Here is a 21,516-nt window from a genome sequence, read left to right on the forward strand (position 1 = left end):
GTTTCTAAAGATATTTCCAGCTCAAACATTATTTGAATTACTAAGTTCTCTTCTAGTTCTTAAATTCTATGATTTTATGGTCCATATCCTACAATACCCAAGACATTTCTTTTGTGTTGGAATAAGTATTGTACAAATGGTTTTGAGATATATGTTAAGATTCAGTAATTTTTTTGTGTGTGTGTGAGGAAGATCAGCCCTGAGCTAACATCCATGCCAATCCTCCTCTTTTTGCTGAGGAAGACCAGCCCTGACCTAACATCTATTGCCAATCCTCCTCCCTTTTATTTTTTTTTCTCCCCAAAGCCCCAGAAGATAGTTGTATGTCATAGTTGCACATCCTTCTAGTTGCTGTATGTGGGACACGGCCTCAGCATGGCCGGACAAGCGGTGCGTCGGTGCACGCCCGGCCGCCAGTGGCGGAGCGCACACACTTAACCACTAAGCCACGGGGCCCGCCCAGATTCAGTAATTTTTAAATGCTGACAGAAGTCAAATTTTGTAGATGTGATAAAGCTAAGATTTATCAAACTTTTACAAAACTTCAGCCAGGAGAGGCCTCAGATGTGCCCAACCATGCCTGTGCTGGTACAGGCACATTGGCCAATGACCCCTGCTACTCTCTTTCTATTTCTTTACTCTTGACCTAGAGGAAGCAGCATCTTTATTCTTCAAAATGAAATACATACCTTTATAGCCAACCTGCTACAACATAAGCCAGGTCATACACTCCTCTGCTCAAAATCCTCCAATGCTTTCCCTTTTCACGTGAAGTGGAAGTTAAAGTTCTAGGGCTCCCACTGGCCCCCACAGCATCTTGATGTGACTGAGACACTGCATCTCTTGCTGTGGCGGAAGCAGAGCCAAACCAGGATGCATGTCTAGGGGAGTGGAGCACTGGCTGGATTTCACCCTCAATTCACCAGCTTGCTTTGGTGGCTTGGACATTGTGAACTGTATTCAGGAGTCCTGAAGAGCTCCTGTAATGACCTCCAAGGCCCTTCATGACACTCCCTCACCGCTTCCTTCCCTGGCTTTCTTCACTTGCTTCCGACCCCTCATCTTTCTCCTCTCCAACCACACTGACCTCCTTGCCGTTCTTGGGGCATCAGAAACACTCTTGCCTCAGGGCATTTGCACGTTTTTTTTCTCCACCAGGAACACCCCTCTAGATAGCCACCAGTTTGCTTCCTCACCTCCTTCAGGTCTCAACTCAAATACCATCTTCTCAGTGAGGCTTAAGCCTGATCACCCTATCTAAAATTACAACCCACCACCTCACCCTATCTCCCTCCCCTGATTTGATTTTCTTCATATCAGTTATCACCAACCTATTCACTATATGCAATGTTTTACTTATTTATCATGCTTGTTTCTCCCTAACTAGAATGTAAGTTTCATGAGGAAGGACCTGGATTTTTTTTTTTTTTTTTGGTTTGTGGCTTTATCCCCAGAGCCTAGAACAGTGCCTGGTACATAGGAGGTAATGGACACATATTTGTTGAATTAAGGAATGAACAAATATGTGCTGAGTGAATGAATAAATGAACGCGTAACAGCACTTATTACGTTATATTGTGATGGTTTGTCCCTTGAGGGCGAGGGTTATGTCCTACTCAACTTTTCACGCCACCACCCCCTTCCCAGAATTAGCAGACTCTATATGCTTCATCAACACTTGCCAAATAAATATGTGGAACAAATCATACCTTTAACCGAGGCTTCCTTCTTCAGGGCTGAGGTGATTGAACGGAACTGTGGGTGACTTCTGTCTCCCAGGGATAGAGCATAGGCAGCAATGGCCAGTGTAAAGGTGCTCCTGGTCGAGAGTGTATTCTCCAGCAGAAAGCTTTCAGCTTTAGTTAGAGCCGTGCTGATTTTCTGGAAACAAGAGCAGAAGATACCTCAGTTTCCTTGTCAAGCATCAACCTCTCAGCTGATGTGAACTATCCCCAGGTGGCTGGGGCAGGTAAGGTGAAGGGTGGAAAGAGAAGTGACCTAATGCAAATGGATGGTGTCTCACTGAAGCAAATCCTTCCAGGAGAAGGAGCAGAGCATAACCTTGGAAAGGGAAATGTGGTTGTCCAAATCAGGTTACGCTTTTTGCCTCTGAATTCTCGCCTCCCCTGTAGAGATTTTTCCCTTTAGTTTCTGTTTCCCACATCAGACCTCGCCTGGGGAAGAAGCAGCACTGAGCACAGATACAGCTATCATCATTCCCCCTCGGCATGGCTGAGACAGATCCACATTTTCAAAAGGAATTTTGCTAAATAAAACCATAAATAGGGCCGGCCCCGTGGCTTAGCGGTTGGGTGCACGCGCTGCGCTACTGGCGGCCCGGGTTCGGATCCCGGGTGCGCACCGACGCACCACTTCTCCGGCCATGCTGAGGCCGCGGCCCACATACAGCAGCTAGAAGGATGTGCAGCTATGACATGCAACTATCTACTGGGGCTTTGGGGAAAAAAAAAGGAGGAGGATTGGCAATGGATGTTAGCTCAGAGCCGGTCTTCCTCAGCAAAAAGAGGAGGATTAGCACGGATGTTAGCTCAGGGCTGATCTTCCTCACAAAAAAAAAAACACAAAAATCAAGCCAACAACAAAACAACCATAAATAGCAGAAAAAGAGACAAGCTCCCAATGTACTTTTTGATCCTAAGGATTCCTTGGAAAACAGTCTCTATTACTTTGTCCTGAGGCAACTAAAATAGTTATTTTGGATAAGAGTTAGGAGAAAGACTGGTGCAATGCTGCCAACATCTCGCCTGACGCCTTCTCCTCCAGCTCCATCTATATACCACTCATGTACCGCTAGGTGCCAACTGGTCCTCTAGGCCCCTGAGAACCAGTCCTCTTTGATTCTTTTGTCCTGTTAAGTATGAATAATGATTCTCTTGAAACAAATGAAAAAAATTACTTTATTTTGTGGTTCAAGTCCTACAAATTGCCTTGGGTTTTTCTGTCTTGGTTCTGTATGCTGGTACGAAGGACATGTCTAATCTACTTCCAATTTGTAGGCAGTGGTATTTAACCTCACCTCCGGGATCTGTCTCTTCCCAGAGCAGAGAATCATCTCTGTTAACCTTTGGAATCTTCTATGTTGATTCACTTGGGAGAATCCTCTCCTTTCTCCCCTTAGCTTCTGGGCAAACAAAACAGCACAACCGAAAGAACAAACATGCCATCACTACATCACAGTAGTTCCATGATATAGAGTACCTTACTACAGATTAACCGTCATATACACATCCTAAGACTTAGCAGAGATGAGGGAAGGAAACTGGGGACACCGGATTATTCTCTCATCACAGTCAGAAGTTATCTGTTCTAGTCCCAGCTCTACAATTTAGTAGCCTGTGACACTGGGCAATTGAATTCAGATTACTTGCAGGCCTGTTTTCTCAACTGTCAATCAGTAGGTTTGACTAGATGGTCTCTAACATCTATCATAATCCTGAAATCCTTTGATTCTGGAGTTAAAGTTATTTTCAAGGTGGCCTCCCCAGTATATGGTACAGAAATAGATGATGGGTGTTGGAGAAAGAAAACTCTTACTTACCATCAGGGGGCATATACCCAGAGCCTTTCTAATTCCAATCACAGTAAAGGCTGTAAGATATAGGGTGTTCTCTCGGGCTTCACTAGGCAAAGTACCCTAAAAATAAGCAATGTTTAAAAAGGAGAGTGAAATGGTGTCTCTAAAGTGAAATGACCTGGTTCTAATCTCTGTTTTGAGCCTAATCTCCCTCTCTCCCTTCATGCCTTCCACTTGGACTGCTTGCCATTTCTCAATAAACTCTGTGTCTTTCTTACTTGGGTGTCTTCAGGTGCCCTTCTCTCCCTCACCTCCCCATCCTGAAGCTCCACTTCACACCTCTGCACCACATTCAAATTCTCCCCCTCTGTCAAGACCCTGTTAAAATGCCACCTCCTCTATGAAGCACTATGCGACCTCTGTTCTCCCATATTTTTCCCTTGTAGGGCAACCGCCTTCTAGTGTGATGCTTAGAAGACCTTCCATGAAGTGCCCTCTGGTTGGTTACCTCTCCAGCTCTTTTTCATGCCACTCACACTCTAGCTCTCTTGGCCCCATTGTTTGAAGGAACCACCCTCTCTCTCCACTTCACAATGCCAGGCATGCTGTGGCTCCACTTGGAACACTCTACCTGCCCCTCTCCTACCTGCCTCCCAGGAGCCTGGTCAACTCATTGTTTCCACTCCCCCAGTCTAGGTTAGGTCCCCTGCTTTCAATGAAATTATATTTATCTTTTCTTAACATGCATCACACACTTGAAATTACTTCCTCAATGTCTGACTTCTCTGCTAAATTGTAAGCTCTGTGGCCTCAGTGAACACATCTGTTTAGTTCACTGTTGTGTCCCTACCATGTAGCACTTAGTACACATTCAATTAATATTTATTCGATAAATGAGTGAACCCACACATTTATATCTTGATTAGAGTTGCTAGTATTTTTACCTCACTTTTCCTACCAGTGTGTGAGGTCCTTTGTGGCAAGGATACTCTCTGGTCCATCCTTCCCACTCTTCCTCCCCGATCATGTCCAAAATAAGCCCTTGCATGTATTAGGTGCTCAGTGAATGGTTGTTGAATGAATGCAGATAGATGGATGGATAGGAGGATGGAGGGATATATGGGTGGGCATCTTAAGAAAAAAAATTGTTATAGTATTTTACTTTTCTCAAAGCGCCAAGGTGATGTCAGTTGCCCCCATTTCTTGTGAGTCCTAATCTGCTATTGGTGCCACAGAGCACCATTATGAGACCCCTATTAGCCAGAGAGCCACTTGTGCCTGATATAAAAGGGATTGGATTAGGGCAGGCAAAACAACAAAAACAAACAAAACAAAACAAACAAAAAAACTGTTGACTCTTAAGGAAATATTCTAAGGAGTAGAAGATATTATAGTGATATCTTGGAGAGAAACGTATTAAAATTACTTTGTAATTCAAGCGTATACATGCGCTTGTGCTTTTTAATAAATTAACCCCAATCTCTCTTAAAAACAGGATGTAAATAGGGTCCCATCTTTCATGACAACACCTGGCAGCCTTGACCTGTAAGAAGGCTCTGAACTTCACGTACAGATTCTATACCAAGGGTACCTGGACACATGAGTGCGTTTTACCTGTTTGAGATCTATAGCACTTACACCCTGTGAACCACCACTGCTTGTTATGTGAAATGTCTAGGATATCACTTATCTGACCTATAATGAATTGTTTGAAGTGCAGTAGATGTCTCAAATTCTTTGCCTGTACACAAGAGGAGTTTCCTGCAGGGTTACATATATTTTTTCCTCTCTTCTTTGTCTTCCTAAAATGGGAAGAGAAAAAACTCAACCTTGTAAATAAAACTATTGCTAATCTGTACATTTGGTTTCCTCACCTGTAATTTTACTGGTTGATACTGGGAATTTTCCTTAAAAGATCCATTTTCTAGTTGACAATTCTCAACCAGCCACAATAAAGAGTTACAAATTGAATTTTGGTTCTGCTCTACATACATATTTACTTGTCCAAGTATTCTTAAAGCAAAAGCTGTTAACCTTTAAGACAAAATCAAATAAATAAATATTTAGACATCGATTCCCTTTGGCTTTCAATTTACAGCATGTTTTAGTTCATACGGTGTTTATTCTTTAAAAGAAAATAACATTTTAAAACATACAATTCCAAAGTAAGTTGTCACCATTTCACAAGGGAAGGGACAATTTTATGGAGATGTCCAAAAACATTCAGTCAACAGATGTGAGCAGCAACATTGTTAGCCCACACACAAGCTAAAAATTGATGCCTGATGATAAAAAAACCAAAACAAAAAACTGCACTCTAAACTTAAAGACAATAGCGGTGAAACAAATAGTTTTGAGTCAAGGCACTGACCTATGAACTGAGATGTGGAAGAATAAAATCATAAAATTCTAGATTGTAAAATCTGTACAAGTTACGTTATCTGAATCCCTATCTGAGGTCTGAATCCCCTTCCCCAACATCCGCAAGAGTGTTTAGCTCGCTTCCCCTTGAGCCATGCCATTGATGCAGAAGTCGCCACCTCACAAGGAAGATTTAACTATGATGATTACTGAGTTAAAAAGCAATTTCAGTCTCTACTAATATCTCTCAAAGAATATCAGAGAGGATCTAGTTTATCATCCCCTCAATGCCTCTGACACCTCCACCCCTCTCCTCTGGTTCCCTCACCCGCTCAGCTGCCCAAGAACCACCCACTCTTGAGCTCCTCAGATGCATTTGAGGCTCAGATCACTTGACTCTCTCCCTCACCTTAAAATTTTGTTTTCATTTTTCTTTTTAAAATGAATATTTTATTCTTTGCACTTTTTGTATCTTCCTTGTATTTTTCAAAAAAACATTTTTTTTTTGAAAGTATTTAGATGCTGGCCATTTTCTTCTACGTATATATTTCTCTCAAGGAACTTGTGGAGTTGAGTCCCAAGTGTATCTATGTTTCTGGCTGAACACCGTCCACTCGGTCTTGCCCGGAACTCTTGAGAGGCTCTGGGTGTTTACTGAAGGCTATCACATCTTCTCATGGAGATTTCTGTTCTCCAAGCATTCGGTTCCCAGCTCCTGTTGTGGTGGTTTCCAGTTTGCATGAACCTCCACCCCCACCTCCTGGTTGTTACCCTCTGGTTGGCGTGCTCTGAGGGTTTATGTGTCTTTTCAAAAGTGCTACCCACACATGGTTAGACCCACTTCTAAGGTACAATCTGTGGGACTTGATGACTGATTGGATATAGAGCCAAAAGGAAAGGGAGGAGGCAAACTGGGTCAATGGGGACAAAGTACAGAGTCTTGCTATGCACTGATTAAAGGAACAGAGAAACAAAAGAATGAATTTGGTATGGATTGTGTCTGAAGGGCCTTTGGCTCTCAGACCCCTAGAAATGTGGATCTGGAACTTAGGAAAGAAGTTAGGCCTTCAGACATCGATTAGGGAATTGTCTGCACAGAAGTTACGGGAGTCATGTGCAAAGATGGAATTGCACAAGGAGAGATTACAGAAAATAAGAGGGTCAAGGATGAAATCCTGGGGACGCTCAATAGTTAAAGGGCATAATCTAAAAGTCAATTATTCTAGATTATAAACTCCTTAAAAGAGCGTCATATAGTAGAAACTACAAAGCACCTGGCACACTGTGTTTTTATTAAATATTTTGTCAAAGCATGATAGTATTTTTTGAAAATAGACTGCCATATGCACTTTTAATTAATTCACAAAGTTTTCCCCTCAAATCTTCAGAATTCTGGAGGTCATTATGCATCACCAAATAAGTACTTATTGAGCACCTACTATGTGCCAGGTATGTACCAGGCACTAGGAACACTTGGAACTGTCCACATATTGGAGTTTACATTTTAGTGGCAAGACAGACAATAAGTGAGATAAGTAAGAATGTTAATGATAAATTCTAAGAAGAAAAGAAAGTTGGGGAGAAGGATATGAAGTGTTGGGATGAGAATGGCATGCAATTTTAGATGAAATCATTAGTGGAGGCCTCCCTGAGAAGGTGATTTTTGGTAAAGACCTGAGGGATGGAAGGGAGCCAGTCATGCTGATACCTGGGGAGGAGCACTCCAGACAGAGGGAGCAGTTAATGCAAAGGCCTTAAGGTGAAAACACGGCTGGCATGTTTGAGAAAAAGCAAGGAAGCCAGTGGGGCTTCAGTGGAATGAAAGAGAGTGGTAGGGGGTGTGGTCAGAGACGTGAGGCAAGGCCAGATCATGTAGGGCCTTGTAGATCACAGTAAGAAGATTGATTTTTACCCTGGGTAAGATGGGAGGCTTCTGAATGGTTTTGAGTGGTGTGGCCTAACTTATGTTTTAACAGGGTTACTCCAGTGCTAAGTATAGACTGAAGAGGGGCAAGGGCTGAAGGTAAAAGATCAGAGGAGGCTAGTGCAATAATCCAGGTGAGAGAGGCTTGGACCAGGATGGTGCAGTGGGGTTGGTGAGAAGTAGTAGGGTTCAGGATATATTTTGAAGGTGCAGCCAAAAGTATTTGCTAGATCAGATGTGGCTTGTAAGAGAAAGAGGGCAGTGAAGGATGACTAGGCTTTTAGGCTGAGCAACTGGACGCATGGAGTTTCCATTAGATTGTTATTCTTTAATTACTTAATCAACTACTATATGAAAATGCAAGTCAAAACCTCTACTTACCAAGTGCTAGCACTTCCACCCTTCCACATGCTGTAAGAATAGTCAGCATTTCTGTAGGACATGATGCTCACCATCCCTAAGAGGCACCAGAAAAAGAACACAGTGCTTCACTGACCTCCATTTCTACTCGAAGAGCGCCTCATTAGCCCCTGGGAATGGTACACTTCCTTTGGTGCTGGGCAGAAAGCATATGCTCTGTGGCCAACATTGAACTTCTCCAAGGAAGTATATGAATCGCTTGAATTGGGAATTATCAAGTGGAACATTCTGAGCTCATTCAAGAAGGAAGGAAGTGCTCTGTAGAGTTTGGAATGCAGGTGTCTTGTCTCTCATCCAGGCATTTTGGCAAGTTAAGCCAAAATGCTACAGGAAATAGTATTTATTTACATAGTAGAGTCCACTTTGTGATTTTTTTTCCCCTGAAATGCTTTTATAATCAAGCTTTTGTATAATTCATAACAACTTAAATATTAGTTTAAAAATCACAAGATTTTTATGTATCCTATGTGAAATAGAGTTTTTTTTACCTTCTTTTAATTTTTTCTTCAGGTACTGTTTTTTAGTTAATGAGTCAGGAGAAAAAATGTTCCAATTATTTCCTGCTTCCAAGTAGTGAAAAACATAGAATACCGGGACGACACTCATCAGTTCCGCCTCAGCATTCCCCTTGGGGAGGTGGGTAAGGATATCAATGCCTTCCTGACTCAGAACTGCAGACATGACCTCACCTATAAGCAGTCCTGAAACAAACAAACAAAAGTCAAAGTAAACACAATCAATTTCTATCAACTTTTAACTGAGTAACAGTATATTTTAAGTAGAGATAAGAGCAATCATCCCTATTCTTTCCTCCTTATCTAGGCAGTTGAATTACTTCTCAGAACTGAGGAGAGATTTTAAAAAAGATTTGGTTAGGAAGGTGGATTTAAAAGAAATACCAAAATCAGGCTTAAAAATACCACTGGAATATGGTGGTAAGATGATGTAATACAGTGGGTGGATTACCGCATAGAGGACATGGCAAATTAGTTGCCATTCAATAGATCGAGTTAGACATTGTAAACCCTATTAATCAATCTCTTCCACAAACCAGAACAAAGAGTCTGAACTGTGAATGCTGTGAGGGCTCTGTCCATAACTCACTGTGTGATCTTGGGCAAACACTGTCTCATATATCCAACAACAGGGTTGCACATGATTAAAAAGGTCCTTTCCAGTACTAACATCATGTGATTCCAAAGTTTTACCTGAGATAAAATGTAGTCAGGACATTCTATTATTTCAATGACATGTCATTGAATTATAAAGCTGGAAAATAGGGAAAACCCACCAAAGACACCACTTCTGCAAATGTACTAGAGGGGAGAGAACCTCCAGGACCGGTCCTTTAGCAGAGCAGTGCTGCTCTCTTGGGGCCATTTGCAGGTCATAAAGCCTTCTCTGGAGCAGGACTGGCCACTGAGATGATGGAAAGTTCTTTAAGTCTAGAAGCAGTTGCACCTCTATTTTAGAGAAGTCTTTGGGTCAATGACACCCCCACTCTCCATCATGGGAGAATGAATCTCTATTTAAATCAGGCTAGTGGAAGAAGATAGAAGAAAGAGTGGTTGGGGATTTGAAGGTGGGAGTAGGATTAGGGTAATCCCAGAGGCGGATTTGCATATGCTACTGAGTAGAGAAATAGTATAATCATGAGGATATTCGATTTTCGTTTGAAGCACAAAGTGAAATAAGAAATAAAAATGGCATTTGTTCATCTACCTTTTACACTCACAATCCTTTTGACTTCTGTTTTGGGGACCAAATCTAATGGTACCCTGTATGGGAACTCCTTTCGTCTGCTAACAGCACCTGAAATTAAAAAAAAAAAATTAGTAGATTTACACAGAGTTCTTGAGGGAAGACTATTTGCAGGTTATTTATAATATACCCACTTCTAAAGAATTTTGTTAAATAAAAAACTCTTAACAATAACAATATTAAAATTTAACAAGAAAGTTAAAAATAATTGAAGATTTTTTTATCACACCCTAGGCTTATATAATCTCTTTCAGTAAAGCATTAAATTTGACTGTAAGCTTCCTGGTCATTACAAGATAGGAAATAAATAGGTTATATAAATCTTATTCACCAGTAAAAGGGAGCATGCCATTTTGTCCAAAGAGAGAAAATTGTTCTCAGAACTGAAATCTAAAAATAACTAATATGTAATTCCTTTCTCAAGGAGATGTGAAGATTAGCTCCATTGGGAAACATCCCCTGAAATTCTTTCCACTTTCTCCTCTCAGTCTGACTTAGACATTTTTTTCTATGCACAATAAGAGAGTTTTAGCACACCTGTATCAGAGCATTTTTCTACTGTAATCATTGGTTTATTTCATAAAAATGATAATACTTATCATTCAGTAGAATGATAGAATGCCAAGCATTCTGCTAAACTCTTTAAATGCATTGTTATATTGGATCCTCACAACAAGCCCGTATGCTAGGTCTATTATTATTTTTATTTTATAGATGAGGAAAATGAGGCTTTGAAAGCAAATTGTTCAAGGTCACAGAGCTAGTACAAATGGAGCTGTGATCTGAACTCAGGAAGTTTATGGCAGAGCCCACAGAAGTCACCACAAATAGACTCCAACTCCCATTGTCAGGCTAAGAAAATTCTTTGAGGGCAGGAACCATCTCTTATTGAATGCTGTATTCCCAGCACTTAGTATGGTGTCTGGCACGTGGCAGATGCTAAAAAAAATAGTGACATTTTCCAATTTAATGGACAAGCCACATGGCTTTGCAGAAGAGACAGGAACGTTCCTCAGGTAACTTCTTTCTTTATTAATCTTTGATAAAGACTGAGGATATAATATTAAAATCAAGCTCAGAAGACATTTAAGAGGTTTGCAGTGTGGTTGAAAGAGCATGGAGTTCAGGAAGAGCTTACTCTATATGTGACACTGAGTTAGACACTTAATCTTTCTATACCTTGGCTTGTTCATCAGTTAAATAGAGGTAATAATATTTTCCTGAAAGGGTTTTTGTGAGGGTAAAAATAATATAAGTAATAAGGTAATGTAAATGTCTTAATTCTTTGCTATCCCAGAGGAAATGGCACTCTGAGTATAGTGGTCTTGATTTGTAAGCAAACTTTTTTTCCCATTGCTGTATCATTGAAAGAAAAGAAAAATGATTCAATGCAACAGTAAGGTAAATTTTAACTATTTATTAAGAACTATGGCAGTTTGTCTTTTTTGTTGAAAAGAATTTTTAACTGAGCACATTCTAAATTTCATAAATGCACATGTATTTAGGCCCTAAGTGCTCAAAAGTTTGCAAAATTCTAACTCTAAGAAGATTCAGAACATCTCAATTGAAGGAAGCAGGAACAATGAGGAGTGGGTTTGTTAAGTAGTTAACCAGCATTGCTGTGTTTTCAAATAATACATGTTAAATAAGTATGTAAATGATTTTTTCTTAGGTATTCTTTGGACTGATAGTTCTATAAGAAAATATTATAAATTATTATTGTGATGGATATAAAATGACTAATATATAAGGGAAGTCATGCAATTATTACTATTTCAATGCTTTGCATTTAAAACTAATGGAGTTATTTTTCTTTGTTCTAAACCCATCCAGATTATAGTGCAACACATGCTATCAAGAGTGGCAATGAACTAAGAAATGTATGTTTCTGATTCTAGAAAATTAACATTTTGAAAAATAGTTTTTCAGTTTACATATACACTTTAATTTCTAGGGCAAAAGATGACAAATAAAATACAAAATCATGGTGCTTACCATAAATACCCTTTGGGTCGAGAGTAACACCAGCATAACTTTCCCTTTTAACACCTTCTGGCTAAAATAAAGGCAGAAAACATTCAGTTAAGAACATAACTAAATTTATATTACCTGAATTCCTTGGATCAACTTTTCTTGACCACTTTTCCAATTAAAAAGTCCTTTTTCTTTTGGAGAAGTCAAAGTATGTACAAATACTTATATATACATACATGCAGGAATAAGATTTTCTGGCTATTTGCACAATCATCAGAGAAAACACTTAAATAGAAGTTATTATAAGCCATGTCATTGATCCAAATGCGTTGTATATATTAGCTCATTCAACCTCAAAAATACTCAAAGTAGGTGCTATTATTACTCCTATTTGACAGATAAGGAAACTGACAAACAGCGAGATCAAGAAACTTATCCAGGGAGTGATGACAGCATCATGGCAGAGTGAGCTGTTCCCTTAGTCTCTACCCCCTAAGATACAACCAAAAGGACATTTATTAACCAATAGAGGATACACACACAGCACAACAGGATGTCTGAGAGATCCACACAGCCATACGTCTGAAGGTGGGGGTACTGGATCCCCAGGAAGCAGTGGAAGGAGGTGAGCAGATCTCCTCCTGCTCCCCAGCAGCAGCAATCTAGGTTATGGGTCTGCACGCAGTAGCCAGTGTGCAACTCTAAGAAGAGGTAGGGGAACAGGCAGGCCTGCACGCAAATGCTTTGCTTTCAGAGTGCATCCCAGCCCACAGGAACACTCCACACCAAGGGAGCTCAGCTACCATGTGGGCACGCCCACCAAGCTCAGCAGCCCAGGTGGGCTGCCAGTGAGTACAGAGCAGGCTCACACACATGAAAGAAAGTGTCCCTCTGCTCCCACCTGGTGCACCAGCTCGGCTGGTCAGCCAGAGCAGTGGATCCACACCAGAGTGCCTGTGCCAGCATGTGTAACCTGCCAAACTGGTGGCCAGTGGGCAGATGAGCCCTATTGGCACAACTTCCAGCAGATGGGCACAACTTCCAATGGACATGATGGATTCAGAAAACACAGCTCCTGCCCCCCCCACCAGTGGTGGCAGGTGGAATCTGCGACCAGATGCCACCACTATGTGCTAGCAAAGGTACACTTCATCAAACACCATGAAGAAATACATTAACACTCTAGATCAGAAGGAAAGTCTCCAGAAATCAATCCTGAAGTCACAGAAATTTACAATACAAATGACAGAGAATTCAAAATAGTTATCATAAAGAAACTCAATGAGTTACAAGAAAACTCAGTAAGACAGTTCAATGAACTCAGGAATAAAATTAATGAGCAGAAGGAATTTTTCACAAAAGAGATTGAAACTCTAAAAAAAAAACAGAGCTGACATTATGAAGGATAGAATTAGTAACTTAAAGGACAGAAATACAGAAATGCTTCAGGTGGAGGACGAGAAAGAACTATGACTTAAAAAAAAAAAAGAAGAAATTCTCCAAGAAATATCTGACTTAATTAGGAAATACAACATAAGGATTATAGGTATTCCAGAGGGAGAAGACAGGGACAAAGGAGCAGAGAGCTTGTTCAAAGAAATAATAGCTGAGAACTTCCCAAACCTGGGGAAGGAACTGGAACTACAAGTAAGTGAAGCCAATAGAATTCCTAATTACATCAATGCAAAAGACCTTCTCCAAGGTATATATTAGTAAAACTGGCAAAATTCAGTGACAAAGAAAAAGTATTAAGGGCAACAAGGCAGAAGAGAATAATCTACAAAGAAACCCCTATCAGGCTTTCAGCGGACTTCTCAGCAGAAACCTTACAAGCTAGGAGAGAGTGGAATGATATATTCAAAATACTGAAAGACAAAAACTTTCAGCCAAGAATATTCTTTCCAGTGAAACCATCCTTCAGATAAGATGGAGGAATAAAAAGTTTCCCAGATAAACAAAAGCTGAGAGAGTTCGTTGCCACAAGACCCCCTACAAGAAATGATCAAGAATGCACTCATACCTGAAATAAACAGGAAAAGTTCACAAAGCTTTGAACAAGGAGATAAATAGACAGAGAAAATCAGAAAATTGCAGCTCTCTATCAGAACAGGTTATCAAACAGTTAGTCATAACATTAAAGATAAGGGGAAGGAAAGCATCAAATATAACTATAAACACTTCATTTTAATCACAAACTCAAAACACAAAATGGAATAATTTGTGACAATAGTAACTTAGACGGGGAAGAGGAAAGGAATGGAACTTGTTTAGGCCAATGGAGATAAGAGGCTATCAGAAAATGGACTATCTCATCTACGAGATCTTTTATACAAACCTCATGGTAACCACTAAACAAAAAATCAGAACAGAGACACAAATGATAAATAATGAGAAGACCATCATAGAAAATCACCAAACTGAAATGGCAGTCAGAAATACATGGGAAGAGAAACAAGGGAAATATAGAACAACCAGAAAACAAGAGATAAAATGGCAGTGTTAAGCCTTCATACATCAATAATCACTCTAAATGTAAAGGGATTGAATTCTCCAATCAAAAGACACAGAGTAGCTGGATGATTAAAAAACAAGACCCAACAATATGCTCCCTCCAGGAAACACATCTCAGCTCTAAAGACAAACATAAGCTCAGAGTGAAGGGATGGAAGATGATACTCCAAGCAAACGGCAAATAAAAGAACGCAGGTGTTGCCATACTTATATAAGACAAAGCAGACTTCAAGATAAAAAAGGCAATGAGAGACAAAGATGGGCAGTATATAACGACAAAAGGGACATTCCACCAAGAAGACATAACACTTATGAATATATATGCACCTAACACAGGAGCACCAAAGTACATAAAGCAATTGTTAACAGACCTAGAGGGAGAAATTAACAGCAACACAATAATAGCAGGGGACCTCACTTACATCAATGGATAGATCACCCAGACAGAAAGTCAACAAGGAAATAGTGGAATTAAATGAAAAACTAGACCAAATGGACTTAATAGATATATATAGAACATTCCATCCAAAACAGTAGAATACACATTCTTCTCAAGTGCACATGGAACATTCTCAAAGATAAACCATATGTTGGGAAACAAGACAAGCCTCAATAAATTTAGGAAGATTGAAATCATATCAAGCATCTTTTCTCATCATAACACTATGAAACTAGAAATCAACTACAAAAAAAAATCTGGGAAAGTCACAAATACGTGGAGATTAAACAACTTGCTACTGAACAACCATTGGATCAATGAAGAAATCAAAGGAGAAAGAAAAAATATCCGGAGACAAATGAAATGGAAAATACATCATACCAACTCTTATAGGATGCAGCAAAAGTGGTGCTAAGAGGGAAATTCATAGCAATACAGGTCCACCTCAACAAACAAGGAAAATCTCAAATAAGTAACCTTAAACCACACCTAACAGAGCTAGAAAAAGAAGAAAAAACAAAGCCCAAAGTCAGTAGAAGGGGGGAAATAATAAAAATCAGAGCAGAAATAGATGAAATAGAAACCAAAAAAACAGTAGAAAGGATCAATGAAACTAAGAGCTAGTTCTTTGAGAAGATAAACAAAATTGACAAACTCTTAGCCAGACTCACTAGGAAAAAAAGAGAGAAGGCTCAAATAAATAAAATTAGAAATGAAAGAGGAAAAATTACAATAGACACCACAGAAATACAAAGGATTATAAAAGAATACACGAAAATCTATATGCCAACAAATTGGGCAACCTAGAAGAAATGGATAGTCTTAGACTCATACAACCTCCCAAAACTGAATCAAGAAGAAATAGAGAATCTGAATAGACCAATCACAACTAAAGAGATTGAAACAGTAATCAAAAACCTCCCAAAAAACAAAAGTCCAGGAACAGATGGTCTCTCTGGAGAATTCTACCAAACATTCAAAGAAGACTTAATACCTATCCTTCTCAAACTAGTCCAAAAAATTGAAGAAGATGGAATGCTTCCTAACTCATTCTATGAGGCCAACATCACCCTGATCCCAAAACCAGACAAGGACAACACAGTGAAGGAAAATTACAGGCCAATATCGCTGATGAACATAGATGCAAAAATCCTCAATGAAATATTGGCAAACCGAATAGAGCAATACTTTAAAAGGACCATACACCATGATCAAGTGAGATTTATCCCAGGGATGCAGAGATGGTTCAACATCCACAAATCAATCTATGCGATACACCACATTAACAAAAGGAGGAATAAAAACCACATGATCATTTCAATAGATGCAGAGAAAGCATTTGACAAGATCCAACATGCATTTATGATAACAACTCTCAATAAAATGAGTACAGAAGGAAAGTACTTCAACGTAATGAAGGCCATATATGACAAACCCACAGCCAAAATCATACTCAATGGTGAAAAACTGAAAGCCATCCCTCTGAGAACAGGAACAAGATGAGGGTGCCTACTCTCACCACTCTTATTCAACATAGTACTGGAGGTTTTGGCCAGAGCAATTAGGCAAGAAAAAGAAATAAAAGGTATCCAAATTGGAAAGGAAGAAGTGAAATTCTCGCTGTTTGCAGGTGGTATGATTCTATATAAAGAAAACCCTAAAGAATCCATCATAAAACTGTTAAAAATAATCAACAACTACAGCAAATTTTCAGGGTACAAAATCAACTTACAAAAATCAGTTGCATTTCTATACTCTAATAATGAACTAGCAGAAAGAGAACACAAGAATACAATCCCGTTTACAACTGCAACAAAAAGAATAAAATATCTAGGAATAAATTTAACCAAGGAGGTGAAAGACCTATACAATGAAAACTATAAGACATTATTGAAAGAAATTGAAGATGACATAAAGAAATTGAAAGATATTCCATGCACATGGATTGGAAGAATAAACAGAGTTAAAATGTCCTTATTACCCAAAGCAATCTACAGATTCAATGTGATCCCAAATGGAATACTAATGACATTATTCATGGAAATAGAACAAAGAATCCTAAAATTTATATGGCACAACAAAAGACCCTGAATAGTGAAAGCAATCCTGAGAAAAAAGAACAAAGCTGGAGGCATCACAATCCCTGACTTCAAAATATACTACAAAGCTATAGTAATCAAAACAGCATGGTACTGGCACAAAAACAGACATACAGATCAATGGAACAGAATTGAAAGCCCAGAAGTAAAACCACACATCTATGGACAGCTAATCTTCAACAAAGAAGCCAAGAACATACAATGGAGAAAGGAAAGTCTCTTCGATAAATGGTGTTGGGAAAACTGGACAGCCACATGCAAAAGAATGAAAGTAGACCATTATCTTACACCATACTCAAAAGTTAATTCAAAATGGATTAAAGACTTGAAGGTAAGACCTGAAACCATAAACCTCCTAGAAGAAAATATGGGCGGTACACTCTTTGACATTGGTCTTAGCAGCATCTTTTCAAATACCACGTCTACTCAGGCATGGGAAACAAAAGAAAATATAAACAAATGGGGCTACATCAGACTAAACAGCTTCTGCAAGGCAAAGGAAACCAGGAACAAAATGAAAAGACAACCCACCAATTGGGAGAAAATATTTTCAAATCATATTATCTGACAAGGGGTTAATCTCCAAAATATATAAAGAACTCATACAACTCAACAACAAAAAAACAAACAACCCTGTCAAAAATGGGCAGAGGATACGAACAGAGATTTTTCCAAAGAAGATATATGGATGGCCAACAAGCACATGAAGAGATGTTCAACATCACTAATCATTAGGTAAATGTAAATCAAAACTACAATGAGATAGCACCTTACACCTGTTACAATGGCTATAATTACCAAGACAAAAAATAACAAATGTTGGAGAGGATGTGGAGAAAAGGGAACCCTCATACACTGCTGGTGGGAATGCAAACTAGTGCAGTCACTATGGAAAACAGTATGGAGATTTCTCAAAAAATTAAAAATAGAAATACTATACAATCCAGCTATCCCACTACTGGGTATTTATCCAAAGAACTTGAAATCAACAATTCAAAGAGACTTATGCACCTCTATGTTCGTTGCAGCATTATTCACAATAGCCAAGACATGGAAGCAACCCATGTGCCCATCAACTGATGAATGGATAAAGAAGACGTGGTATGTATACACAATGGAATACTACTCAGCCATAAAAACGACAAAATCGTCCCATTTGCAACAACATGGATGGACCTTAAGGGTATGACGTTAAGCGAAATAAGCCAGGCAAAGACAAACACCACATGATTTCACTCATATGTGGAAGATAAACAAACACATGGACAAAGAGAACAGATTAGTGGTTACCAGAGGAGACGGGGGATTGGGGGGCGGGCATGATCAATATTCGCGGTGATCACAATGCAGTCTACACAGAAACTGATAAATAATAAGGTACACCTGAAATTTCACAATGTTATAATCCATTATGACCTCAATAAAATAAACAAAAAGAGAAAGAAAGAAACTTATCCAATGTCACACTGCTAGGGAGTAGTGGAGCCAGGATTCAAACCCAGGCAGCCCAGTTCCAGGGTCTGTGCATAGAACCACCATGCAAGGACACATAGAACATGCCTTGCCCAAAATAAATTAGTACATGTTTACTGAAGTGAATTTCATGGCTGAAAACAGAACTCAGAGAATGAAGACCTAGGAAGACCCAGTTCTGTCATTAACTAGCCATGTGACTCTTGGCAAGAATCTCATCTTAATCTTAATAAGATAACATGAAAACACTCAACAGACTGTGTGGGTAAATAGTTCTTAATAAATGATAGTCTTCTTCCTTTTTTGGCCTGTTTACTCATTTATAATAAAGAAAATTTTCTAGACTGTAAATTCTAAACTATAAATATATGGGCTGCGTCTTATTACTGTTGTAACTCTAGTTCCTAGCATCATGTATGGCACATATATTTCAAGACACACTTTTGGGGGAGAAAACCTGGAAGGCTGTATACCAAATTGTTAAAATTGGGTATCTCTGGGTGTGGGGGTTATTGGTGATTTTTATACTCTTCTCTGTGGTTTCAGTATTCCCTATTTTCTACAATAAGGAAGTATCATTATTTTATTTAAATTTTCTAAACATAATTTCAGATTTAAAGAAAAGCTACAGGAATAGTACAAAAAAATCTGAGATAACCTCCATCCAGATTCTCCCAAATGTTAACATTTTGTTGCATTTACATTATTGTTTTCTTTCTCTCTGTCTCTCTTTCTAAATCACTTAAGCATAAGTTGCCAATAACTTTTTTTTCAGAATGAAGAAAGTGTTTTCTAAAAGAATCAGAAAAAGCATGTTTTTCTTACCACCACTCGTAATGTTTTTACTAAGATTTCTCTTCCAAATGAAGTCTCCAGTGAAAAGCTGATGTTGTGGAGGCCGATTTCCAGAGGAAGCAAGCTGAAGGTCACCAAGTGACTGGACAAACCCTCTATTCTCTGGGGCTGACATCTGGAGGGCCTGCCCCTTTGATGGTCGATGCCTGGGCTCCCCGACGCACAGATTCCCTCCACGGGAGGCATTTTAACACAGAACTGAAATATCACCAGTGAACAATTACCTCAAAACACTTTATGATAAGGAAAGTATGCCCTAACTGTGTTCCTCTGGACACAAACTCTCCCCTGATACTTTTCCAGTGTTACAGTAATCCCTCAGATTCTAAGGCAGAGGAGAAAGCTCAATTCAGATTTTTGAAAACACACACACAGGTTGCTGTATTGCTTAGCAAAGTGGAGGGATGTCTGGAAATCTCAGTCCTGGCTCAGAAATGTCTTAGCTTCCTGAGACTCTTACCTACTAAATCAGGCGTGAAACTACTGAAGTGCTTTGTTCATGTTGTCAGGATTGCATTTGTCACACCATCTCTTTACCTGTTTGTATTTTAGACAGTGGGAGCCCCAGGCTCAGGCACCTTGTCCCTTATTCATCTTTGCATCATTTAGCTCAGCCTTTGGTATTCAACAAATGGTTTTATGAAAGACTGAAGACTCCATCTCTTGGCATTCAAGGCCCTGCCCAACATGCCCCCAACTTACTTTTCCAGTCTTATCTCTTATTAATTTCCCACTTGTACCCTATTTTACAACCAGACTCTGCCTCCAGAAAGACCTAGGTTCAAATCTTGGGTCTGCCTCTTACCCCCTTTTACTTACATCTTACTGATGAGAGTAGGTTGCAAGACCCCTTTAACCCTCCATTTCCTCATCTTTGTAGTGGGGATAATAATAGTACCTATCAACTTCTGGCTCAAATAGTGAATACTTTTCATCTTCCCTCCAAAATCTAGTGAACTGATAGAATTGAGAACTGTACTCAAAAGAATAAATCCATAAGATCCAGAATAAATCAAGCAGGTAAACAAGAAACATTGCCAACATTCAACAACTAATTTGAGGAATTTCTCAAAAATGGAAAATTCCTTCTCCCTCTTAACTATCTTCTTGGGAAACACAACAACCTGGGTGGGTGGGGCAGGAATTAAAGAAGCCTGTTAGGTCCCCCAAGGCCAATGATTCCCTGAGGATAGCAGGGGAAGGATGGGGAAGGACAGATATAAGAGAGTCATTTGATAAAATTCAATACATATTCATTATAAAAACTCTTAGTAAATTGGATTAGAAAGGAACTTTTGAAACTGATACAAAATATCAAGTAAAAAAAAAAACTATGGCAGTGGTTCTGTTTTCAGTAATAGCCAAGTTGTTCCTATTGGACAATCCTTCTGCAAATAGTAACTATAAGCTCTAGATAGACTATATATTTAAAAAAAAAAAAACTATCTGAAGTCACTAGAGAGTGGAAGAGAAGGTGACACTCAAGAAGAAGGGAATCGTACTCAGTGAGAGTTCTGTTTTTTACAGCTTTAACCTGAGGGAAGGCCCCATTATGCCTTAAGGAGTGGCTAACCCCCCAGTAGAACCTGCTGCCTCACTGGCTTAAAAAACCAGCAGACAGAGTATTGGGCAGCCACCAGAGCTGAAAAGTGCAGGTGCTCCAAGTTCAGCGTGTAAACTTTGTTCAAACTTGGCCAACCCTTGAATTATACACAGCACAGACTCTAAGCATCCCAGCTAATGCTAAAAGAACTGACATGAGAATTCAGAGCTTGGGGTTGAATTCAGCTGACTGCCTGCTAAAACACACAAACCAAAATGAAAGCTCTTCAGAGGAACATAACAGAATCCAGAGTCTCTATAACATTTTATTAATAAATTCCAAGTGTCAATCCAAAATTACTAGATATAAAGAAATAGGAAAATATAACATATACACAAGAGGAAAGGTAATTAATAGGGACTAACCCTGAGATATCACAGATATTCTTGTTTCTTGTTTTGATATAATGAAAATGCACTGATCATTTAAAAATTAAATTAAACATGGCAGTACAGTGAGATGCATGTCACTTAAAACACTGTCAAGTTATAATTGTGTCATTGCAATTTGTAGTGCTCTGAGCAGTAGCGCAATGCAATGAAAACACCACGTATGGTCTAT

General features: G+C 39.2%; 1 protein-coding gene across 1 annotated transcript in view; it reads right to left on the reverse strand.

Moving 5' to 3' along the window:
* C5 (complement C5) overlaps positions 1–21,516 on the reverse strand; it is a 92,056-nt gene that overhangs the window by 22,374 nt on the left and 48,166 nt on the right. The window contains exons 21-28 of the mRNA XM_058524745.1: positions 19,323–19,550; positions 11,997–12,057; positions 9,963–10,052; positions 8,729–8,941; positions 8,202–8,277; positions 5,410–5,569; positions 3,560–3,655; positions 1,710–1,881 (exon numbers count right to left, since the gene is read on the reverse strand). Coding sequence (XP_058380728.1) covers positions 1,710–1,881; positions 3,560–3,655; positions 5,410–5,569; positions 8,202–8,277; positions 8,729–8,941; positions 9,963–10,052; positions 11,997–12,057; positions 19,323–19,550 — 1,096 coding nt within the window. The remainder of the gene's footprint in view (positions 1–1,709; positions 1,882–3,559; positions 3,656–5,409; positions 5,570–8,201; positions 8,278–8,728; positions 8,942–9,962; positions 10,053–11,996; positions 12,058–19,322; positions 19,551–21,516) is intronic.

Source organism: Diceros bicornis, chromosome 28 (genome assembly GCF_020826845.1).
Source record: "Diceros bicornis minor isolate mBicDic1 chromosome 28, mDicBic1.mat.cur, whole genome shotgun sequence".
Lineage (NCBI taxonomy): Eukaryota > Metazoa > Chordata > Mammalia > Perissodactyla > Rhinocerotidae > Diceros > Diceros bicornis.